Below are 24,681 nucleotides of genomic sequence, written 5' to 3'. Positions count from 1 at the left end.
AAAAAGCATTGGAGATTTGAATAGTATTTTCAGTCGGCGTCCTGCAGATTTTTCTCCAGCTGATGTCAAAGAGCTTCAGCGTCATATGTTTACCATGCAGGCATATTGATTCACACCCAGAAATTCAGAGACCAGTAGATTCTCGATATTTTACTTATCTCGTCAACTTGAAGTCCTTTCAGAACTTTCTGAGTTTCCCCTTGTAAGATATTACTAACGCGAGATAGAAAGAATACCTAGTCAATGTATGACTAGCAAAGTCTATTCGGACGGTCAGCAGACGACCAATAGTAAAGGGCCCCTAGTGCTAGTGGTGAGATCTTGCCAAGATGTTGTCCAGAGATCGAAGTTGAAACGCAGTCGTGCATCCACTGGTACGGCATATCTAATGTTATTGTTTGTTTTGGCGTGATTTGAGGTGTTTGGCAACAACCCCAGAGCTTCTCTTCCTTCCATTCGGAAGTGTCAAAATGTTCGACAATCTACTTCAACCCTCCTCAATTTCATTGTTCTCGTCCACCGGTTCTGAACCATTGCAGCTATGGGCCGTTGAAACAGATGCCTCGAACCAAAGCTGTGTCCGCTTACTGCATGACTCGGCTTCTCAGTCGCTTCACTCCGAGAGCGCTTCTTTGATATCACCTCCTCCTTTGGTAGAACTTGGAGGGGCAGAAAGGGGATCAGAAATCGATTCACAAAATCTAGGCTACAATTTGAATCAGACTGTACTCCATATCCAGTCTCCAAAGCTACCAACTACATATATTCAATGTCCGCCAAATAGGAATCACTCGTCGCTTGGACTAAAACACCCATGGATGCATTTACAAGTCCGAAATTTGGGTAGAGATTGGTCCTTTGAAGTAGGACTAGTCGATCATTCTGGAAGAATAGGGGTACTCCGAATGTCAACATTCCAGGTATATACCAATTATTATTCGATCTCGATTTTCGATTGGAAACATACTACATATCTTGGTCTTTATTTTTATAACTTGATGGTTAATCGTATCCTTTGACAGAAACAACCGAGACTCAAGCTCAGTCGAGGTGCCGAAAATTCTCTACCGTTGCTTCACCTACCACTATCCTTCCCATCTCGATCATCTCGACCACTCACGGCTTGGACAACTATTAATCTTCATCTTCCGACATTCATTCCATATTTCTCCCAGTCTAATCTTCTTACGAAGGGTGAGGAAGATCAAGACCAAGAACCAAAAGACGAAAGTCATCTAGGACCTGAATATCAATCTTGGGAGCACGGACAGAGTCTTCGTCAGACGAGTAATATTCCTTCCGGATCATACTCGCACATCTCATATATTCGAGTATACGCGACTTGTCGATTGAGGAGGATTTGGTTTGATGAGAATGGTCGTCCACCTTGGGAATTTGAGCTTTATTCTGCTGACTAGGATGCTGCTGCTACATTTGTGAGTCTCCGAATCCAAACATGTTGACCTATCGCTGACTTATCAGTGCGCTATATGGTGACTTAGACTTTGGTAATCTCTCGGTCAATCAAAACGAATTCAATCCTCAATAGTGATTCATCGCACCCGATGGTCTTCTGGTAGGCGATTGGCTGTGTAACGAAGGGAAGTCGCTGCTTAGCGATAGTCACCTCCCCCATAAAAACTACGCAGATACACGCTTTAGGGGAAAGAAGAGCAAAAATGGGAAAGAGATATGATCGCATACGCCACTGCTGTTATAGCAGATGATCATAAGTCCACTGTGTCCGGAGGTGTCGCGGCCCCGAGAACAGAACTCGTAGATCATCGTGATCAACTAAACCATCACCTCCACCATCATCTTCATCACCATCACCATCATTGCTTGCCACCTTACAAAATCGGGGTAGCTGTGGAGGTAGAAAACTCTGATATTCATATAAGTACTACGCGTCGATGATGTCGGATCATGGATTCCTCGCTTTCAAGATAAGTCCAAGATAGTCACCGTTTTATCAGAATTTCCATCAGTGTAACTATTAATTGACAAGTTACCGGTTCATATAAAAGCATTCAAAGTCTATTCATACATCACTTGATTCACGTTCCGGATGATTGATAGGAGCGGGAGGATCACCGGACGTATGGGCATGTACACGAGCAGGTCCTTCCTGATGGCCGCTAACGTAGACAGTGCCAGACTCTTCAGCCTGAGCTAGAACGAACGGGGGTAGATTCACCATTCCCACTTTGACTGCCGGAGTTACCCCCACTCTCTTGTCATCCCTATCCAGAAGCATCCATGTAATGCCGCTTCCATGTATAGCAAGGGCGACCATACCATTGGGCCGTTTTGTCACGGCGGCCTTGACCAACACGCCAGTTCGAAGGTCAACGAGAGTGACGGCATAGGGATGGGGTGGAGTGCCTGGAGGACTAGGACTAGCATGTGGAGTGTCCCACTGTGGAATCAACTGTCGAGCACCCCACTCGACTGCTTTGCGAAACGTTGCATCCTGCGATTGCAACCAACAACGAGCATCTCCGCCTACTGTAGTGTGATCTTCGATCACGAACCAGACGTCCTTTTTCACAAACATTGTTCCAACGAGTAATACGAGGATAGAGTAAGCAATGGTCGCGAGGTATAGCAGAAATAGTCCAGACCCTCTAAACGTGACGGTGAAGAAAATGATGAGGTATATTCTGATGGCCGCCTTGCTAAGACTTTTCATCTCGGGATTCCGGTAAAGAGCAAAGGAGTCGCGTTGTAGCCAGTGAGAGAGAGCCACAGACTTGGGACCGATGATAGAGAGGACGGGCTCTGGGAGGCGAGTAGGAGTTTTGCGAAATGTGACGGGGATAGCATGGACTAGCGCCTCAAGGCGCTCTGACCCTTCTCTCGGCGCGATAGGCTCTCCCCACCACCTGTATTCGTCAACGTCGTGGTCGGCAAGTTTGCATACAGCAGCGAGGAGGGCAGCGTTGTAATACCCTTGGTTCAGCTCCAACAACCATGCGAGGTCTGCCCAACCATTAATGCCTCGTAAGTCCTCGAGTTGGGATCTCCGAGGTAGAAGACCGTTCAAGGCCTTTCCCAGGAATTTGTGAGTATGGAAGTCGCCGGCTTCATCCCGCCGGATGGCCTCAACAACAAGAGAATGGATAGCAGATTGCCACGTAACTGCGCCAGAGTTCGTTGCGTGTTGCATAATGTTGTATAGATGCCACTGCTTCGCTTCAGCAGCACAAGCCTGCATGTCGGAACGAAATTCCGGACCAGGTATGATCGTGATATAGCTGGAAAGTTTCTGCCGGTGGTTAGAGCTTCTAGTCCTCGACATCTGGAGCACCTGAGGAGTATATAGAATCTCGCCCATAGTGAACAATCGACTGGCCCAAGGACAATCGATGCCAGTATGGTCACAGTCCTCGACGTGGCAAAAGACTACCACACGCCTGGCGCCTCGGAAAATATCTGCCAATTGTCCAACTTCAGTATCTCTCTGTCTTTCGATCTCTTGATCGTCTTGAAGTTCTTCATTGGAAAGACAAAATTCGTCCAACCAGATGAATTCAAAGCCGTCCTGCTTGTCGTCGATGGTCTTCCTAGCGCGAGCATATTCTTCGAGTAGAGCTCGCGAAATTTTCTGGCGGTTTCGAAGACTGTACTTCCGGTTACCATCTGGTGGGATCTCCGGTTGGGAGTCAAGGGAACAACCTGATTCGAAGAAAAGTTCCTTTGCGCTTTCCATAGAGTAGCTGATTGCCGTATAGCCTGACTGCTGAATCCCCTTCCGTAAGGAGTTGCCAGGTTTAGCCGTCAAAGCCTCTTCTTTCACTCTCTCCCATTCGTATCTCACCTGCCTCTGAGATACAATTTGGTTCCCACGAAACTCCACCTCCAATAGCCACCTAGGTTTATTGCCTGTAACCGCGTACTGTCCCCTGGAAGCAACCTTGATTTTGCCTTCCTCACCGATCAGAGAACTTGGGGATTCAAGCAAGACCGCATCTGGCGTTTCAGCCCACTCGATTGACCATTGTAGGATGCGTTTGATGAAGTCAAATTTGGCAAGGATCGCTGTATCGAGAGGGATAAAGATGTAGATGGGACTGAAAACTGTGGCAAAAAACAGGCGGAGGACATTGGCGAGGATATGAAGGCGACTCGTGGGTTTACGACCGAACAAGAGAGGACCTTCCACGCCGTCATCCTCTCGCCAGAGGCGCCTAGGTTGCACGTGGGTTGTGAATATACGCCAGGATTCAGCGAGGCCAAGTACTTCTTCTGACGGCATTTGGCAAGCCTGAATGCAAGTCGCAGGTTGGTTCACCTTACAACATATGGGAAAAGTGCCGGTAAGAACACTACCTTTAGGTATGTGGGATAAGGCGTCGAGAATAAATTCCCCCGTGAAACAAGAGAAATGTTCTGTCAGGTGTAAATGGCGTTATGGTTCTACAAACGGTCTGTTGAATGACAGCAGCGGTGAGCTGACTGAAACACTTACCGAGTATAGTGGGTAGAAGACTACAAGAGTCAGAGAGTAACTAGGAGTAGATTATGACTTAGGGCACACACCAGCTGGCATGTCACCCCAAGAACTGCCATTCACTGCCTTCCATTGTTTCAAGCCCACAGCTCACGTAGTCCCGAGGTTATGCGAGACGTACACGCGCTTCAATCTATTAAGGATATAGCTGACACTCTTCCGGTTAATCCAGATCTTTCTTCGAAGACGTTTTTCCAGTGTTGGGTGTACTGCCCTTCGAAGTTCGTAGGTCCAAACTCTATACAAGGCAGCACATGCTGGGTTTTTGCTGTCACGCCTTGATAGCACGAGTTTTCGGGTTCGTAAACACGTTGGTTACTTTGTGAACGATAAGTATGATGTAAATGTGTTTATCAGGCGACCCGTAAAGGAACCCTCCCAAATCTACTTTGCCCCGCCCCCTATCCTTTTTATCAACAACAGCGAAACCAAAAAATATGCAGGCGAGTTGACTGCTAATATCCGGGACTTTTACTTAGGTACTAGGGGTTGCAGTACATCAAAAGCATATTCGGCCGGAAGCCCAAGTCGGTGCAGCCATCGGAGAGACAACCAGAACTGGTGATCGCGTATGTTCGGCGGTTCCTCTGTTTTATCAATTATCGTTTTGAATTTTAACCACAGCGTTATCGGATGCCACGGTTCTGGAAAGAGCCAAGTCAGTCATTTGACACCGCCAAATTCTTTCGGGCTCAACGGCACGGCTGATACAATTTCATTTCGTGTAGTTCATATATGATATTACTGGGAGAAAAGAGGACCAAAATAGGGTTTGCCATTCCCTCACTCAAGAACAAGCCGGAAGTGTTTTTGAAGAAGTTCGAATAACCATTCAAGATCCATCATTCCCAGTTCCTACAATCACGCTAATTGACACGCCTGGAATCGAAATTGAAAACCCTAGATTGGAACAGAAAGCCTTGGACGACCTTTGTAAATGGTTAAAGAAAAGGTTCGTATGCAATATGCGGCTCGCACTCAGGGGTTTACTGACTTTGATATCAATAGAAAACTTAGGGTAGACCGGCTCGTATATATGCATAATATCTCGAGCATGAATCCGCATAAAAGTGAAGGTCCACGAAGCTCTACCTTGTTCACCTCTCTTCCGGGTTTATGGAACAACAATTTCGGAAACCCGAGGCAGGTAACTTTCGTTAATACTCACTGGGGACAGTGTCACAATGGACAACAGCTGGAGCAGGTTTTGAAGGATGGATACTGGAGCGACATGCATCAAAAAGGATCATATATGAGGAGATACGAATCGCTTGGCCAGGGGAGTCGCCTGGAGGCATTGGCTATTTTAAAGCAACTTATTCAATGCGGCTAAAGTTACGCACTTCCACCGCCACTTTGCGCTGTGAGCAAGATCAAGGCCGCGAGCTATGCTTGTGGAGCGGGCGTCGAACATTCAATGCAGCTGGGAACCATTTTATTGCGTCGTAGTATATCTGCCTGGAATTTGAATGTCGCACTGAGGCGTTGTTGACCGTAGTATATCTTAGTATAGTCATCTTCTATTCTTGGGTTCATTTCTATATGGTACTTGTCTGAACTATGATGACACTGATTACAAAGAGACTTTTTACATCAGATCCTCACTTCAGCTGTCTAGACCTGCTACAAAATATTTTTTTTCACAGTCTAGTATCATCACCAACGGGAGCGTCGACAAAGTAATGACTGGGTATAGATCCGTCGCTGATCATCGATATTTTCCCTCGTTTCTTCTTAAGAGTGAATCAGAAGTGATATCGACGGAACACAATTCAGCCATGCTCGTACTCGGAGGTTTTGGTGACGAGAATTGCTTGGGGCGCTGGACGGAATTATAAAGATGAGAACGACGCCTAACTCAATTTCTCGTTGGTTCGATCGCCGGCGCCCTCAAGGTTTCCTGTGGCTGTGCTAATGTCCAATCCGTCACGCATCACGCCTAACGCATTGACACAGTCCCATGTCAAACTTCTCCGTTCAAATTGACAATCCTAGTTCTTTCCATCCTGTTTCCCTGATCTCTTTCCGCATTTTACCTCCAGAAGCGGACTTATTGGAGGATACATGCTCTCTCCACATCTACTACAAACTGCCTTCTTCGGTCTTCATCGATCCTTATGAGCTTGTACAGCGACAACAGGCATATACGTTTGTCCAGTGGGGATATGCAGACCTAGAGAAACCAGTAAATGCGATTAAATCGAACGTGACTCTTCTTATAAACGTCAACCCTCCCCGAATTTGGACCGATAATACGTCCGGTCTATCGTTCGATGTGAACGTTCCGCTCCACGCTCGCTATGGCATCCCCTCTCCCGATACCTTATCGAAATCTCCTAGTGGAACCTACCATGACGTGGCGCTCGAAATACCAAGCGCATTCATTGCATGCCGAGAAGGTGAGTACGCCTATCACTGTTACCTAGTCATCTATCCAACGCTTAGTATTGTTTCCCAGAACGCCTTCAGTATTCTTCTACGTCACCATCGTATCTCTCCGAATCACAGCTTCTTGAAGCTGGTTTACAACCAGATATGACCACTTTTCTCCACTTAAATTACTCTCCATCCACGGACCACGTCGATACCATTCGTATACCCCTCGGACATGGCCAGGATCTCCATTGGGTACAATCAGGAACAGCCATCATCGTTCTTCTCTCCTTTATCTGTGTCACTGTTGTTGCTCTACAAACTGCGGCTCGACTTAATTTTGTATCTCGCCCTGTGCAAGGAAAAATTGATTGATTGTCTTTGCGGTGTTACATTCAACCTCGTTCGACGCTAACCTTAATTTGAAAAAACTATACGGTGGACTCTTTCAATTCGTGTTCTTGCCACTTTTGCCATGATTGAACTGTTCGGCAGCCTGGCCTTCTCCGCAGTTCATCGGAAAGCACGAGATAAACCACAATCTATCGCAACAAGGTATGCTACGATTTCCGGTGATCATGATGAATCTGCAATGGTTATTCATCTCCATGTGTTGTGGACATACGTTTGATACCCTTGCTACCAATACTAGGTTTCGAATGAAGGTGATGAAGGGGAACTTGAAATCACTCGAGCATTGCCAGGCTCCTAGCTTGGGTATACAACTCAATCTCAAAAACTTTTCACAGGCTGAGCGTTACGTCGCTCATCTAATGCAGTTTGCATTGCTCCTCGTATCTGTCGTGAGGATTCAAACTAGGATGACCACAAGTTTGTCCTGGAGGCGGTAAAACAAGTATACTTTGTTCCCATGACATGAAATATCGAGATGGTGGAGATACCGACGTCGAGGTCGGCGTGAAGAAAGGTAGAGGGTTCTGACAACCAAAGCAGATCAATGATGGTTTTGGAAGACATGAGCTGCTCGCTATACCTCTCCGCAAATCCTACTATTTGCATCCACAATTAGGTCAGTCGTTGAATTCGTCCTTGGCTGCATGATGTAAATTGACAAGCACAGACATAATCCATAATCGTCTTCGCCCGCCTCGGACCCCCGGATTTTCCAAATACCATTCCGCGAGCCGTTACAGTGACTACGTATACTTCTCCCACCACTGCGAGAAAAAGATTTTCCTTTCACAAATCTCATGCCGCTATGAACCAGATTGAACATACATAAACTCCGAGGATCGAATTTTGGAATCCGTTGCTATAAGTGAGTCTCTTTGACCGTTAGCTTGTGGAAAGCTTGACTCTAAATAAATATTCTCCGAGAACCACCTCGAACTTTTGACTTGTTAATTGCAAGCCGAAGATCGTGCGCTCCGAAGCCTCAACGCCCGGGAATAAACGAAGAGAAGAACGTCAAAAATGCTTTGATCATGATATTAGTTAAGCGGGTGCGGGGCGTTATGGAGGAAAAACGCTTCAAGCGAGACACCTGCCATAAATTTTTTAAATGTCAGGGCTGGGCTAGAGAAATGACAGTCCAAGAAAACGAAGTCGAATGTGGACTAGTCCTAAAATGAAGGGGATTGAATCTGGATTGAATCCTGCCTTTTCTGTTATTCAGTTATCGGGACTCGGCGTTTGAGGGGAAAGCATATTTAGATATGGGCACATTAATTCAGTGATTATATTTTGGGGTTTGGAACTTTGGCTAGGTATTGTACAGCCCTCCAAGGAATTTCAAAGCGCGTGAAGGTGAATGAATAGCTGGCGATAGCCAGAATGATCTTTTCTACAATAATATCTCATTGATCATGACTAAGTTGGGGCGCCTGAGGTAGTATGAGAATCCTGTTCTGATTTCCCCCTTCGTCGACTAGGATATTAAGACGATTAATCAAGAATACGAATTTCACTATCTAAGTTATCAAGTAGATCCTGATTAATTGTGTTCATTGAAGAAGGAAGTCAGAAACAGCTTTGATAAAGATACGGTCTTCTTCAGCATACTATTGTATTGCAGACTTTCATGAGCTCTCAGGACGATAAGTAATGATGCGATATAACTTGCCAAAACGGGGCGAGATAATCAAGCATCACGGTGGCGACTACCATAAAAAATCTTGACTCTGCCCTTGTCTTGGAGTTTTTGGCTTATTACTACGGTGAAATTTGGAGTGATCTCCTACGAAGAGTTGCCATAAGCAGCAAACATCAGGCAAAAAATGAAAGATATCAAGTTAAGAATGACCGCCTCACCTCGCTCAAGAGTTGGAGAGTCTAAAATCACTAATCGAAGCAAGATGCAGCATGTGATACGTGAGGAAGAATGATCCTGAGGGTGGAAAAAAGACTCTAGTGATTGTCGGAACCTCTTTCAACCGCGATGAATGAGTTGTAGCCATAATTGCCAGTTTTGGGTCCAGTAAAAATCAGTTACACCTCTACATCCATGACTTCACCTTCATAAGGATCAGTATATCACCCGGACCATGGAGCCAGGAATTTATCACGAGGAGCTTATTAATCTTAATGATCTTCTGCCGTCTTCAACTGCTTCCTCCCTGGAAACAGCCAGGAAATCGAACGGAATATACCAAAAGAGCTCAAAGCCCCGATTTTCGATAATTCCAATCGCTTGGTATGCCATCAAAAAAAAAAAAAAAAAAGTCGGACCAGACCAGTTGATTGCACACATTGTAGCGGTGTGAGATGGTAGGTAGCTCGAGCCTCGACTACATCATCTTCATAAAAATTGTACCCAATCGACTGATAAATGCTTGGAACCACTGCTGTATACCTAGACAGTGAGGCTGGACTGGGCACGGACCTGGCGCGCACAGTGAAATTGTGGGAAGGAAAAGGTCGCGCACTAATCATTTTTGCAAATTTCTTCTTTTTTGATCATTGATTGCGGGACCGGTGAACAGTGCGATATCAAGGGGCTGTATAACGTGTATAACCAACCGTCCGAGCTTTTGATTCATCGGACCGTTTATTCCATGTCTTCATGAATTTTCTTGTCAATCGGTCAGGTTCGAGTAACCTGCATGTGCGGACAAAGAACCTTATGTAAATTTCTGATCGCACAGTCAGCTTACAGTTGTGATGACGATCGCTTAAGCATTTACCGGCTCCAGTACCACAAGACTCGAGTACAAGTAACACAAGGCCGAACTTTGTTACCAGTTACCACTGGTGGAAATACAAGAAAAAATATCAGCTGCGACTGTCGTACGCAGTCAGCCCTGAGTCAGCCTAAGGGTGGAGTTGATTCAATTACTGGGTATGTATGTTCAAAAAGAAAGCGCCGAATTCGGTATTTTGATCCTGTATGTGTCTTTACGAGATGATAGGCGACAGGTAGATTGAAGATTGAAGAGATCCGGAAGAGATCCCCGTTCCCCTCCACTGAGTCTCGTGACCAACCCTAAGTGTTCGCCTAAAGCGAACAAGGCAATTGGTAAGCTAGAGTTTTGATTTTTGAATTGAAAACGAAACAAACAAACGAAGGAACATGCTTAATTGCCCAAGTTTACCACTTGACATATGTTTTGAAAGTTGGGAAAAAACAACACCCACATCCTCTCCCTTTTTTGGCTCTCTACTCTTCTTTATGGAACTTGTACCTGCAAAATGAACGTGAGAATCTTCAAATCCTCTAGGAAGGCTAGTTTAATTAAATCACGCTTTTCATTTGGATGAGATTCTTTTCATATCTATTGCCGCTCGTATAATCTGAAATGCGTAATCGATTAATACGGTCGCCGAGAGAGGACATGGCAAGGACATGGTCTAAACTACTGCCTTTTACTAGCCTGATGCGGCTTGTTCCAGGGGTCCTGATAATATCTTGTGATCTTTTCTCGTGATAAAATAATCGCTACACACTAAGTTCAAAGCTGCTAGACACTGCTAGCGGTAGCATATTAGACACTTGTAGGCCAAATCTCGTTATCTGAGACTTGTCCAACGCGCGTCATACGTAGCTACACAACCCGTTGTGCCAAGTATCTGTATGGCATGACTGCAATCTTCATCGACTTGTTTCTTCGAGTTTGACAGGAAAACGGAACTCTATTAACTTACGACCAATGTCGTCCTCAGACTCGACATATTCGAATGTTCTTGTCCGACACAGGCTCGAGTTTACAGTTCACGCACCACGCGCAGCGCGAGCGATCAACCCAAGGCCAGTAAATCGGTTCAAAAAATTATTGGTTACATGTAATTTGTGCCAAGTGTACAGTCAATCGGCTAGTTGAATACGACACTCAACCAGATCCGACCGCGTTCCGTCGGTAATCTTAGACCGTGTCTCTCTCGGCGACCGTAATTCGAACTTTCGAGGACGTGTCAAAAAGATTTGGCATACTCGCCTTAGATTTGACTAAGAAGTGTTCCATGCCAGCATCGTCGAACGCGTTCTTTTCTTATTCGAAGAAAGTCGTCTGCGGTTTATGTTTTTGTAAATCAATTTTTGTAGTGACCCTTTGCTTTGTTAGGTGAAAAGATCAACTGTCGATAACACCTGAGGCTTACTTTATCTTTGAAATTTAGACGCGAAAGGAGCGGACATGGTAAAATGAAAGAACTTCATTTTACGTTATATTAATGAAAAACTAATGTTTTTTTCTGGGGTTTGAAATATGAAATGTCAAAAGTATGAGCGCCTGTATGAAGTTTTTTTTTTGTTCGGCTGGTTAATAGTCTGCGGCTTGACCAAACTAGGGCAATCGATTGTTAATTGAAGTAGACAGGTAGACAGCAGATATGCGTTAGATTCACTAGGATGAATTCTATTCCATTCATTTGACTTCTGGACTGAATTTGTTAGTTGAACAGGATGGTTACGAAGAGGATTCAAACGATTGATCAGTATCCTGTAACTGAAGAAGGAATAGAATGACGAGTAGATGTCCTTATTCTCTATCTATCATTCATGGGCAAACGAAGGTGGCGCGATCTTTACCAATAATTGAAGTGGGGTGAATGTTGATGTCGTCATGTGTTTCGAAACTAAGGCTTGGAGTACGAAGTACAAGGAACGCGTTTTATTGCCAAGTGAACCTTAGGAACGTATAGAATCTCTAACCTTCGGCAGTACCAAGGCAGTGTCATGCGTATCGGAAAAAGCCGCAACCGAACATTGTCGCTTGAAATGTTTTGCCGAGGGCCGCGTTGCGAGGAAAAGAAACAGATGTGCAAGTTAAAGGGGGTTTTGTGGGCGTCATTATATGTACGCAACAATTGAAATCTTTGATAAAGGAAAAGTGAAAGGTTCGGTACGATGACTTTTGAGGATATGGCGCATGAATCGAGCCAAGAAGAAAGAGTCACTCAACGTAAGTGGTTTCTGGGGGGACGTGATGGTGAAAAGTCAATTTCTTTTTGGTTAGAGTAGCTCACGCCGTCTCATAATGATCAACGAACCTGATGAGATAGATAAAGATAGACGGGAAATCTCCACATTGCGGAAGAGATATACGTGAACCCGTGAGAGGACATATCTATAGATGTGTTGATCGGACATGTTTACCGGGCATGTTGGAACATTATAAAATCACAGCGCGCGTGGTGGAAGTACTGAGGCGTTCAGAGTAGACTACAATATGTCGGGGATAATTAGAGCTTCCAATCATGATTCTGTCGAGTTAGCAGACTCGATGACCTGTTTTCGTTCACGTCCTAGCAAGGGTAATAAGTCGGTCTAGAAGGAGATCGTGACAAAATTTGAAGACACTCAGAATGGAATAAAGGAAGGAGCCAAAACCGGTCGAAGGCTTCCGACTCGACACAAATGTTTCAGGGTCCAGCATTTATACGTATTTTATCCACGGATGTCGTGAAACAATGGTGTTGCCGAGGAATGGTTCTGCACTTTTGAATACATATATAAAAAAGATCAAAGAAATGTATATTTCTGGAAATACATGGCTGTGATGCATATGTTATGTGTGGGAATGTCGGCATTCAATGCAAGAGCTACCATCTTGAGAACAAGCACGAGAGAGGTTGCAATGGCGAGTACGACCCAGGGTTGGGGCAGAGAAGTTGGGGTGGAGGGGGCAGGGTTAGGCGAAGATCTGGGAAGGGAGATGAACGCCGAATAGGCACCCTGGCTGGGAAGCAGTTCTAGCCCGAAAGAGAAGTTACGTCTGCTTCTCGCCGGAGGGTTCTGATATAAGTATCGATCTCCTCCCTCCGCCCATATCCTCGTCCTTTCCTCGGCCCATATCCTCTACTCCCCTTCTCCTCCCCGCACCATGGTGAACTGGCAATCCCAAGAAGAAGTCATCAAAGACGGCGGTATGTGTTTCCCTGGATCCTGCCCGCTCTCCCTCCCTGACGCCTTGATAGTCGCATTTGGCAGGTTCATGCACGCCCTACTTGGACTCTATATGTTCGTCGCGTCTCCGGGCTTCGTGTGTCTAGTCCTCTCTGACGTTTGCGTAGTTGGGAATGGTTTACTTCCCTCAACTTTGACTGGCAATTCATCTCGGGCAAGAAAAAATTTCGCTGGCCAATGGTGGGTTAACAGTCAGGCCGGTCAGGCTGCGCATCAGATAATTAATTTGCCACCAGATCTTCTATTTTCTGAATCGTTACGTTTTACTCGTTGCTCTCATCGGCATGTGAGTCCCCACCTCACTTGTTTTTTCTTATCCGCTGATTTCGGTTCAGTGCTGTGGCCCTTAATGTGACGAGGTGAATATATGCGCTTCTTCTTGGCTTTGAATACGCATATAGACTTTGTATTAGCGAGGTCGACTGCCAAGCGCTCTACACATTCAACCAGGTATGCAACTTCAAAGCTTCGTATATTATTTGTGGCGTTTACATTTGCGACTCAGTGTCTCGGAAATGCTGCAATAGGACTCGCGAGCATTAACCTTTCTTTGAGGACGTAAGTTGTATAGCTGTATCACTCGCGCCTAGTAGCTCATCGATTCTCAGGATGGCGGTTTGGAACCAGAACAAGTATCTGGTCGCCTTCCTCGTTCTTGTTATCCTTGGGCATTGGTCTCTCCTTTTACATGGTATGCTTTCCCAAAATATTTATTTTCCGCGAGCATATACTCATTTGTTTCAGGTATTCTGCTCACCGCCCAATGGGTTACGGGCATTGGCTGCGTTATCTCAGGCACAAACAACAAGATTCTCGCCATCAGTTTCATTTACACGATGGTCTTCGATTTCACCGTTTTGTGCCTGACGGCGTACAAACTCCTCTCGCCCAGAACAGGCCGCTCCCAGCTGGTCAAACTCATCTTCCACGACGGTCTCATCTACTTCCTCATTGCGTAAGCAATTTTGTAAATCTTACTTCCACCGCCTTTCTGATTCACCCATTAATCAGCTTCTTGGCCAACCTCCTTGCGACGGTTAGTCACTACCCTCGAAACCGGCGAATCCCACTCATAGCTTTCTCTAGATTTTCATGATGTTGAATCTGAATGCCGTGATGTCTATAATTGCCAATGTCCCTGCTGCTATCGCCTCTACGGTAAGTGTGCTATGCTTTGAACTTGAGGTATGGTTATTGACGATTTATTAGATTGTGGCCTGCAGAGTGGTTAGACGTTTGAATCAATTTTCTTCTCAGGGCCCTGAAGTCTTCCCGTAAGCCGAGTTTCTGAGCCTTCATTTTCCTCTTCTGATCAGCCTGTAGTTCGGGTGGCACCCAAAACTCGACATTAGCCTTCCGGTCCATGCGTCCCAAAGTTGCGACCAAATCAGAGGGCGTTCACGTTCAGGTAAAGCGAATCGTCGTACATTTCTGATTATAAGCTGAGCACCATCCAGATGGAGACGTATCAGGAGAGCCCAGTTGATCCAGACAAGACTCCTTATTTGATGGATGATGCAGGTGGCCAGGAAACCCAAGGGGTAGATTACGATACCGAAGCCCAACGCATTACCGGCGATTTCAAGCGGCCCCCATACTAGACCTTCTTTTCATCGAGAAGAGAATTACTTTCCTTACCAAATATCGCATGCCACACATTCGCAATCTCGCTCTTTGTCAAATTACGTTTTGGATACCCTTCTTACTCAGCTACATCCTCGGGTTATGTTTATTGGGACAACTCATCTTTCAAATTCTCGTCGCATTCAATTTTATCAATTCTTATAAATCAAATAAACGGATTTAAGTAAACCAATTGGATACCACCTTCGGCGTTGTTAATCACGTTTCGCTCCATCGCGTTATACAAACTGTATTGTACATGTTTCACTGAGGTCAGATAGTCTGGGAAAGTAGTATCATCTACACAGGGCGTACTATTATTTTCATACTTCTTTTTCTTATACGTAATATATTAGAACGGTTAACGATGATGTGTAACATTCAGTTTGAGTGAACTCTATCTCTGAAGGCGCTGGTCGAAGCGCCTAGTAGGTTATCGCAGGTGCTTTGCTTGAGAAAAAAGATCAAAGATTTCTGTAAATACCTTGGTGGCCTCCACTGAATTTAAATGCAAGTTAATAACAACCCGGTTGGTGCGTAATCGGAACATCACAAGTAATTCTTGTCAATGATTGACAGATTGCGGTTGTTAAATATAGATAGTCCACCCCGGACATGTCGGTGAATGTGGTTCCTATCAACAGCGAGATCCTTGACGCGTGAGTATTCGGCAACACCCTGTTGATGTATTTAGCTTGGTGATGCTGGGTGCATGGAAAAGTGTGTTACGGTAACCGAGGAGGATGGATGGGGGTGATTAACATATATATTGTATATACAGTATGTTGTTCTGGTCCGCGTTAGTTCCACTATGGGCGGTGTGAGTGGATGTAAGTACTGGTGTAGGATGTGTTGGTATTCGATGATGATCATGTGTTTTGTCGAGATTTTTTTTGATATCTGAATACTCAGTGGGTTCTTTTGTCGGAGGAGTTGACTTACCGAGATATCTTTTGCAAGGGTTAATTAGCTCTATTAAAGTTATTAAGACTCAATGTGTCGTTGATGGGGTACTTCTTTTTTTTTTTTCTTCTTTCTTTCCTTCCTTTCTTTTTTTTTTTTTGTTGGGAGCCGAAGGAGGGAGGGGCTACCGTGTGATTCAGTGAGAGAGTTCTCTACCCGCCGGGGAGAAGTAAGTATTTTGACTGCTTAGGTGCCAATCTGTCAGTGACTAGTGAACGTCGACCGTTTGAATGATCCTACGATGTCGGTGCTTGCAATTCAAAAAGAAAGAAGCAAGCAAAAAATCAAGGAAAAAAAGAAAAAGAAGAAAAGCGCAGCGCAGTCAAAAAAAATTTCTCTGAGAAACGACGATTTGTATGAATAGATTTCTGTTGATTTTATATGAACCGGTAACTTGTCAATTAATAGGACCACTGATGGAAATTCTAATAAATCGGTGACTATTTTGGAGTTTTCTTGAAAAAGAGCGATGAATCCATGATCTGACATCATCTACGCGTAGTACTTATATGAATATCAGAGTTTTCTACCTCCACAGCTTACCCCGGTTTTGTAAGGTGGCAATGATGGTGATGGTGATCATGATCATGATCATGATGGAGGTGATGCTTTTGTTGATCACGATGACCTATGAGTTCTGTTCTCGGTGTCGCGAAACCTCCGGACACAGTGGACTTATTATCATCTGCTATAACAGCAGCGGCGTATGCGATCATATCTCTTTCCCATTTTTGCTCTTCTTTCCCCAAAGCGTGTATCTGCGTAGTGTTTATGGCGGAGGTGACTATCGCTAAGCCAACGACTTCCCTTCGTTACACAGCCAATCGCCTACCAGAAGACCATCGGGTGCGACGAATCACTTATGTGGAGTGATTCTTCGACGGCAACACTAGGAGTGAACTCGTTTCGATTAACCGAAAGATAACCAAAGTCTAAGTCACCGTATGGCGTACTCATAAATCAGCGATAGATCAACACGTTTGGATTCGGAGGCTCACAAACATAGCACCAGCATCCTAGTCAGCAGAATACAACTCAAATTCCCAAGGTGGACGACCATTCTCATCAAGCCAAATCCCCCTCAATCGACAAATTGCGTATACTCTAATGTATGAGATGTGCGAGTATGATCCGGAAGGGATATTACTCGTCAGACGAAGACTCTGACCGCGCTCCCACGATTGATATTCAGGTCCTAGATGACTTTCATCTTTTTGTTCTTGGTCTTGATCTTCCTCATCTTTCGTAAGGAATTTAGACTGGGAGATATATGGAATGAATGTCGGAAGATGAAGGTTGATAGTTGTCCAAACCGTGAGTGGTCGAGACGGGAAGAATAGTGGTAGGTGACGAGTCGTCAATATATCTGGGACATTGGCAAACAGTCCTCCCGCAGCTTTAGCCAGTGTCCAGAAGTCCTTCTCCTCGGGCCACTGCAAGTGTGGATCGAATGAGTCCAAGCCCCCTTTGATCGCCTCCAGTCGTTTGCGAAAGAATTGCTCAACATCCGCACGACCCTCTTCGGTATCTACCTGGATTTCCTCCTTCTCATATGCCGGAATGAGATTCGCTCTAGCGAAGAACGAAGTGAAGTGTCGTTCATGGCGGTTCGCGATGAGCCAGACGAGGGGCTAGGAAGGGTACGTGGTGCAGAAATCAGAGATGAGGCGGAGGAGCTCTAGCTGGGTGTCTCCGTTATTGCATTCATCAAGGCCATTACTGTGGATCAAGACGCGATCGGCAGCCTTTAGTTGGTCGCTGTGGATGAAGGGTTCAATGATCACTTCTTGACCTGGACAAGGATCGACGATTGAAGGAGGGATGGATCGCGCGCGACCTCAATGAGCTGACGATAAGGCCCAGATTTAGCTGCCAGCTGGTAACAAAGCGTTATGATGGCTTTTGTTCCATCGTCGTGTCCATTGACCGAAAAGAAGACGGACACGTGGGAGTCACTGGCAGGTTGGGAGAATCAGCAACGCTTTGCATAATAGCTGACTTTCCAACTCCGGCGACACTAACCACCCAGCGCATCTTTTGCTGGCCGTCACAGTTAGCGATGAAGTATAGATACAGTTCGAGAACTGCCAAACGCGTTCAGGGATGACATTGCGGGGGTGGAAAACGAGCGGAAGATTCGGATGCTGCACCAGGCGTCGGTTTCTCCAGGAGTTTATTCATAACTAGCAGGGATAATAATGGAATGGGAGTAACGAAACGAGAGTATTACTTACATTAGCTAAATCTTAGATATGCTGTTGATAAGTTTGTCACAGCGACTAGCCGACATACGGTCAATGTTGGCAAACCAATAATAGTATACTTTTGAGTTCTCACTGTTGCTTTTGACAAAAGTTGGTTTCGTCATAGCGATATTGTGGGCATGTTTGACCATGCCTTTCTGCTGTCGTAGTGGTCCTGAATCCCGGGTCGCAGGTGGCTACGGGTATTTCAGCATTTTTAATCGCAGGTCAAATTGATAAGAGAAACTCACAATTGGAAGTTCAGAATGGACAGATTGTCGAGAAGTTGTAGCGATCACATATGGTGAAGATACGAACACGAGGAATGTACGAGGCGCGCTAATTTAGAACTCATCTCGGTCACGTGTTTCCATCTCTTTGTACATCAGCAAAAGGGTTTTCAAAATAGAAGGGCTTAGAGACCTTGTCATGGAACTAGTTCCACCACAATCCATCAGAAAGGTAACTTTTGGAATATAATATAATCTTATGCAGAGTAGAAAGGCGTAAAATCCTATGGTGCCGTTCTAAGCCCTTCTATTTTGAAAACCCTTTTGCTGATGTATCGACTGCACCTATATCACACATTCACACTCGTTTCAGCCTTTAAGCAGCCTAAGTACCATGCTTTCTCCTCATTGCGTCGAAATAGGCTCTCTTCTATTCCCACACTTACTCCCTTTGTACGTTCTTATTATCATACATGTCTCTGATCGTGACTACTTCTTCGTTGCCACATAGGCACACCACAGCGGCAGTCATACGCAGCTCTACACAGCCAGATACAGCCAGACACAAGCCCAGTCAGTATGCTCGCACAGACCATGTAACTTCGCATATAAGGTCCGTATTCTATCATTAATACTTCACCCCGGGGGCCCATGGCAAACAGCACCCGGTGGCAGTGCTAATTAAGCCTGCGACAGTGCGAATACGTCCCGGAGGTATGTATCTCAGGTCTGAATTTTGGAAGTAATCTGTCTGCAGCCGGTCGTGCGTACGCCAAGCCTCGTGTATTATGGCCGCGAGAGAGAGGCATTTAACTTATTTCACTGGCAACTCGATGGGCTTGTGGCAGTGCTTCTAAACGTGATGCGTGCATGTGACGATTCAAAGCTATCACGTACAGGAATAATGCCGCGCGTAGTGTGGGAATTCCAGGATTAATTAGGATATGTCGTCACTTGCTGCTTGGTCGGCGACCACACTTTTCTTGCTTCCTCTTGCTGCTACGAGGTATATCTTTCCCTGATTTTCTTGCTCTAGAATCCCATTGGCGACCCATTGAATACCTGCACATGTCGGCCAGCTCAGGCGTTCTGCCTGAGCACGCATTGCCTACTCTCCATCGGAACACAAATACTGTCAGAGTCGATAACGTATCAAAGTCGAGTAAGTCCATCTGTATGCACTTGAGTAATTAAAGTTGACGCTTCTTTACACCCAACAGGCGCCAGCGAAGTTATAGCCCTCTTCAATGCTTTGATTGGTGCGTTGAATAGGGTTTCCCATTTAGTTGGTTTGCATATACTCTACAGGACAAATTCGTAGCTTTCATGAGATTAAAGACGCTCTCGGAACTCACTTGGAGATAACCTTCTTCAATAGAGATGCAGCGACGTGCGCCCTTGAAATTTCTTCCAGTCTCCGCTTCTGATTTTGCCCCTAGGAAAGCTCTCTGTATGACTGGCTATAACATCGGCGGCGCATTTCTGTACGTTATACTGCTTCAGAGTGTTGAATGTATGCTCCTTCGAGCTGCATATACTCTATTTCTAATTTATCTCCTTTCTAACCGGAGGTACAGTGCGGTAACTCCAATCGCCCCGCATTTTCCGAATACTCGCCCTCGACAACCTTCGAATGATGAACGGAGAAACTTATACGTTCTTGGACTCCCTTTTGCTTTGACAAAGTATGTCTGCTCCTCATTTATATAACTGACTAAAATCTCAAATTTGAGAGGAATGAATTTGCCGCATTATTTTCTCGATATGGAACCGTTTCTCATTGCGTTATTTTGGCCACTGTGGATAACTCATCACGTCGTCGCGGATTTATCGTGATGTCTACGCATGAAGAAGCCAGATTTGCCATGTCTGAATTAACCCGCACTCAGGTCAAGTGAGCAAATTTCGTCAGAATCGTCGAAAAAGGGCCTAAACCGTATCTAGAGGACATACCATTGACGTATCGTGGGCCGTCGTCCAGCGCTCCCAAGGTTCGTTAGACATCATATGTGCTGATTTCAATACATCTTATTCTTGTTAGGCTTTCTCGATGGCGGCGACCGTGCGATGCTGTTAGAATCCCGTAATGCTCCAATTCAGATAGATGAGAATGATATCTGCCCTCCAAAAGGCGCTCAAAGTGCTCTTCCCGGTTCCACAGATCTGGACCTAGGGTCTTATGCAACCAGTGCGGATCCAACACCCACCCTACTTGTCTCGAAATTACCATCGATTATATTTTCATCAACTCAGGATTTGGAACCTTTATTCTACCCCTACGGCCCCCTCAAAAAGCTGCGAGTAATTGGGGCAGGGCTTAACGGTACACTTTCCGTCCTTGCGCAATATTCTTCGTCCTCTGCTGCCCAGGAAGCAAAGGAAGCCCTCCACGGACAAAATTACATCAATTGCCAGGTCGAAGTTCAATTCCTGCGACCCGCCAGTTCTCCTTTTGATCTCCCCCACGCCTCACGGGTTCCTACACCCCTGGAATTGAACAACATATTTCCCAACTTTGCTCAGGCTAACGAGTCTATGGCATTTCGCCCCTATGAATCCTCTTTCCCTTCGGGCCTTTTTGAAAAACGAGCTTTCCAGAGCGTTCAAGCGACACCCGGTTTCAACCCATTCAGCGACAATTTCGGATCGAATGTAGGACCTGTTGGTTCCCGGTGGGTATAATCAAGTTTCAACTTTGCGCTACCTTAAGGTGAGGACACAGGTGGAGCTCGGATATATCTGCCGGTTATCATTCGACCACTCAACTCGGCGTCAACCATTTTTTCCCCAATCACTTCCAAAATCTTCTTGCTTGAAATTGCAGGGCTTTTCCTCGTGCTCTATTCTTGTACTGTTTGCTTTTAGCGCCGCCCCTTCTGTTACCACCTCTTTCCCGAACACTCGCGATCCCCGGTCCATACGATACCATTCTCCTTTGTATCAGCATACGTCAGCCAAACATCAATACATGACTTTTCCCTTAGCAATGAACGAAGTGTAATGATTTCTCTTCCGCTGGCGAAGGTTGAACTGATGTGGATTGTATGTTGTGTCGAATTCCTGCAACTCTTAAACAAGACCATAATTCATCACCTCTTCGTACTCTTACGCGAACCTGACGGCCTGAAGTCTACTAACAGGTACGTTATGCACGGATACGCAGGTGTTTTGTTGATCATAGTTCTATTTACCGCTCCATCAATGAAGAAAAGGTAGTCAATAGTAAAGCGACTTTATATTCTGTAGCTTATATACTCATCGACCTACCGGTTTCAGTGATTATTAACACCGTCGATTTCGCTCCTTTCATCAGCAAATCGGCAATTTGCTTTTTACCTTTTGTCGCTTTTCGGCCATTTTGCAAATTTGATACATGTGCAAAAGCCAGGCAAAAGTCAAAATAATAAAATGGTCTTTTCAACATTAGGTACATCTAGTAGTAACGTCTGTAACCTTCAGTTTTTTTTCCAGGTTTTTGCTTTTTCCAGTTTTTCAAGGTATCTGCAGGAGGCCAGCTTTTTTCAAATCCGGGCCCAAAACGTGGCAATAAATTTTTTGCCGCTTTTTATCGCTTTTTATCGCTTTTTTAGCTTGTACAAGCGAAAAAAAGCTAATTGCCAAACTTCCGATGCTTGTTTCGTGCCGTCCTAACGCTATCTTCGAGGATGTCACAGGTTACTATCCCTTCACCGTTAACCGGTAAATCAAGCTGTTATCCTATGTACGGGCTAATATGTGTACATATCAATCGACGATTTTTGAATGATGAGAAGGATCAAGGTACCATCAAAAGATCCGGCTTATATTGATTGTAGGGACCCTGATAGAGTGCCCCTCCTTCATTCCTTTTTTCATAATAAGCGACTCCTCTTTGCGCCTGGCAGATGACTTTTGTGCGACTATTCACTCGGATGAAATAACGATTACTAATTGTTCCTCTCCTTCAGAGGGACCTCATCAGGATGATGTTGGACTCTGGCTATTTTGAAGGCGTTTCTGGTGTGCATGGAGTGATTACTGACCATGAATTCGTTATATTGTTATTTGTTTTCGTGTTCGTTCGCATGTTTGAATCGTCATAATTAAGGATGTCATTCTGTCAATAGCAGCGTACAGTAAGTACCTCGAATAGTACTCAAGTGTGCTTGTTTGTTTACATAAGTATTGGGCGATGAGATATACGTAGATCCCGCCGTGTCAATGAGCACAGTTCATGCCATCCTGCATAGTAGTAACTTTCGACAATCGTCATTACTATATCATTCTATTCGCATGCACAGTATCTGCACAGTATGTTCGGCCAACAAACTCCGTGTCAAGAGTTTACCCAAAAAATTTCCAATATAAATGAAGTCGGTGATTATCACATGGACATTCCCATCACACGCTTTTGTTTGTCCGTCACTGGTCGAACAACCATCATTTGCTTCACTCTACATACCACAATCCCGCATCTTTTTCTGGTTCCCGCGACCAATACGCTCTTTATACTCTTACGCTCCTTCGAAGGCTTGTAGCCGATACGATATGCACCGACACACAGGCGTTTTGATAATTCCTGTTCTCCTCACATGGCTGGCCGGAATTGCAACCGCAGCCTCAGGTACCACCTGGTTGGCACTTTTCCCGTTACTATTGCAGAAACCAAGGACTAAGGATGAATCTAGCAACGCCACTACATTATGCCCTGCTTCTGCGCCTTGTTGCAGTACGTCCAAATTCTGCAGTCGTGCTCTATTAATAAAATTTGATATCGATCTCAAGGTGAATTTGGATTTTGTGGAGACGACAGTGTAAGCAACTTCGGAAGCCTAATCTCTTACGATATGTGGAGACTGATTGAGCCGCCCACTTGATTGACTATCAGTTTTGTTTGGGTGGCTGTAACCCTTTTGCTTCTCACTCCGTCGACTCGTGCCGTCCTAGCCCGATCTGCGAGGATGCCACAGTATGTACCTCATTTCTCTGTCAAATAGTTCTATCTGACAGCATTCTAGTTTACTTTCCCTGACAACTCTCGTATCCTTTCCAATGCTGACTACTTTGAAGGAAACGCCTCAGAGTACGGTAAGCGCTGTTTTTTTTGCGTCTCGAGTCTGGGTTGGAATCTGATGTTGGGTTGGGGTGGGATCTCATTAGATTGGGTTGTCAATAAAGGAAATATCATGAACACCAATTCAAGTGGAGGCGAGCTTGTCCTGACGCTCACAGAGGAGAATGGAGGAACAAGGCTTTCTTCCACCAGATATGTTTATTATGGCACCATAAGTGCTAAACGTACGTCAATCTCATTCCCCAACTCTGTCAACGTTTCCTGATGCCAATTAATCTGTAGTGAAGACCGGTAAATGGGGAGGCGTAGTCACGGCGTTTATCACTATGAGTGATATCAAAGACGAAATCGATTGGGAGTTTCCTGGTACCCATACTACTCAAGGACAAACGAACTATTTCTGGCAGGGTGTTATTCGTACGTTGTCTTTTCTTGTTGTCTCCCCAAAAAAGGCGTAATAAGGGACACCCTATAGCTACGGACAAAACAAATGGGAAAACGACTACGGAATCTCTTTCGGACACATTCAGCAATTACCATACATACACCGTGAATACCTTACATCATCATTGACGCCAGTCCGAGCGACTAACTTGCTTTGTAAAGATCGATTGGCAACAGGACCAATTGAAGTTTTTGATTGATGGGAAGAATCAACAGACCGTCAAGAAGTCCGACACTATTGATTCTAATGGTGTTGCTCACTACCCGAGTACTCCGTCCCGCATTCAGCTTTCGTGAGCCATTAACTTTTGATATACCCTGACTAGACTGTCGAACACTATTGTATCTTGCAGCTTGTGGCCTGCCGGCACCGACGACCAAGCACCTGGAACCGTTCAGTGGGCCGGAGGTATGATCGATTGGAACGACCCCGACTATAAGGCTGCAGGTACGTCAACAGTATAATACGGTTCAGCTCCGTTCTTTTACTCACATGGACAAACTCGTTCAGGCCATTTCTATGCCACTGTTCAATCTGTTGAAGTCAAATGTGCCCCCGTCCTAAAACCCAGCCCCAACGATACTTCATACTTATATTCCAATTCTTCCGATCATTCTTCACCTACGATTACCCTCAGTAATCATTCAACTTTGTTGAATTCCGCTCCAATTGATGGCGTGTCTGGTATGCATGGTATGGTGGTTGGATTGATTGCTTTGTTCCTCGCATTTGTACACTTGTTTTGATTTTTTGGAGTGTTATAGTGTTTAACCCTGCCTTCTCCATCGTCTATACCACACGTACAGTACATGTTTTGATCATGTTCGATTTGTAGGCTCGTTTAATCAGTATTTTCATGTTTGTAAAGATGTTTTTT

At 45.1% G+C, this 24,681-nt stretch overlaps 6 protein-coding genes across 6 annotated transcripts; 4 read left to right on the top strand and 2 right to left on the bottom strand.

Moving 5' to 3' along the window:
- Window positions 1-1,185: 1,185 nt before the first annotated feature.
- On the bottom strand, window positions 1,186-4,258 carry AGABI2DRAFT_120045 (hypothetical protein; the record flags this gene model as incomplete). The annotated part of the gene is made up of 2 exons (XM_006463159.1): window positions 1,186-1,428; window positions 2,048-4,258. The coding sequence occupies 2 exons, from the start codon at window positions 4,256-4,258 to the stop codon at window positions 1,186-1,188; spliced, it is 2,454 nt and encodes an 817-aa protein (XP_006463222.1).
- Window positions 4,259-6,473: 2,215 nt separating this feature from the next.
- Window positions 6,474-7,261, top strand: AGABI2DRAFT_120044 (hypothetical protein; the record flags this gene model as incomplete). The annotated part of the gene is made up of 2 exons (XM_006463158.1): window positions 6,474-6,912; window positions 6,972-7,261. 2 exons carry the CDS (start codon window positions 6,474-6,476, stop codon window positions 7,259-7,261), a joined length of 729 nt encoding a protein of 242 aa, XP_006463221.1.
- Window positions 7,262-13,121: 5,860 nt separating this feature from the next.
- AGABI2DRAFT_194109 (hypothetical protein) lies at window positions 13,122-15,261 on the top strand. The gene is made up of 14 exons (XM_006463157.1): window positions 13,122-13,207; window positions 13,259-13,301; window positions 13,355-13,427; window positions 13,484-13,533; window positions 13,583-13,606; window positions 13,661-13,697; window positions 13,753-13,805; window positions 13,856-13,938; window positions 13,992-14,202; window positions 14,259-14,283; window positions 14,334-14,405; window positions 14,457-14,521; window positions 14,571-14,655; window positions 14,705-15,261. The coding sequence occupies exons 1-14, from the start codon at window positions 13,165-13,167 to the stop codon at window positions 14,846-14,848; spliced, it is 1,008 nt and encodes a 335-aa protein (XP_006463220.1). The 5' UTR covers window positions 13,122-13,164; the 3' UTR covers window positions 14,849-15,261.
- Window positions 15,262-16,661: 1,400 nt separating this feature from the next.
- Window positions 16,662-18,911, bottom strand: AGABI2DRAFT_179644 (hypothetical protein; the record flags this gene model as incomplete). The annotated part of the gene is made up of 8 exons (XM_006463156.1): window positions 18,753-18,911; window positions 18,328-18,415; window positions 18,126-18,273; window positions 17,942-18,016; window positions 17,833-17,917; window positions 17,626-17,788; window positions 17,002-17,464; window positions 16,662-16,765 (listed from the first exon to the last, which is right to left on the bottom strand). The coding sequence occupies exons 1-8, from the start codon at window positions 18,836-18,838 to the stop codon at window positions 16,662-16,664; spliced, it is 1,212 nt and encodes a 403-aa protein (XP_006463219.1). The 5' UTR covers window positions 18,839-18,911.
- A 463-nt stretch (window positions 18,912-19,374) lies between these two features.
- On the top strand, window positions 19,375-20,988 carry AGABI2DRAFT_144580 (hypothetical protein; the record flags this gene model as incomplete). Its single annotated transcript, XM_006463155.1, has 8 exons — window positions 19,375-19,468; window positions 19,527-19,565; window positions 19,615-19,696; window positions 19,746-19,790; window positions 19,884-19,991; window positions 20,042-20,200; window positions 20,251-20,297; window positions 20,348-20,988. 8 exons carry the CDS (start codon window positions 19,375-19,377, stop codon window positions 20,986-20,988), a joined length of 1,215 nt encoding a protein of 404 aa, XP_006463218.1.
- A 1,758-nt stretch (window positions 20,989-22,746) lies between these two features.
- Window positions 22,747-24,666, top strand: AGABI2DRAFT_194108 (hypothetical protein). Its single transcript, XM_006463154.1, has 11 exons — window positions 22,747-22,919; window positions 22,974-23,014; window positions 23,071-23,099; window positions 23,174-23,254; window positions 23,304-23,373; window positions 23,446-23,583; window positions 23,642-23,776; window positions 23,835-23,908; window positions 23,966-24,096; window positions 24,157-24,251; window positions 24,315-24,666. The coding sequence occupies exons 1-11, from the start codon at window positions 22,834-22,836 to the stop codon at window positions 24,548-24,550; spliced, it is 1,116 nt and encodes a 371-aa protein (XP_006463217.1). The 5' UTR covers window positions 22,747-22,833; the 3' UTR covers window positions 24,551-24,666.
- Window positions 24,667-24,681: the final 15 nt, after the last annotated feature.

This window comes from Agaricus bisporus, assembly GCF_000300575.1.
Source record: "Agaricus bisporus var. bisporus H97 unplaced genomic scaffold AGABI2scaffold_8, whole genome shotgun sequence".
NCBI lineage: Eukaryota > Fungi > Basidiomycota > Agaricomycetes > Agaricales > Agaricaceae > Agaricus > Agaricus bisporus.
The sequence above is the reverse complement of the archived record's forward strand: the minus strand, read 5'-3'. Positions and strand labels throughout refer to the sequence as shown.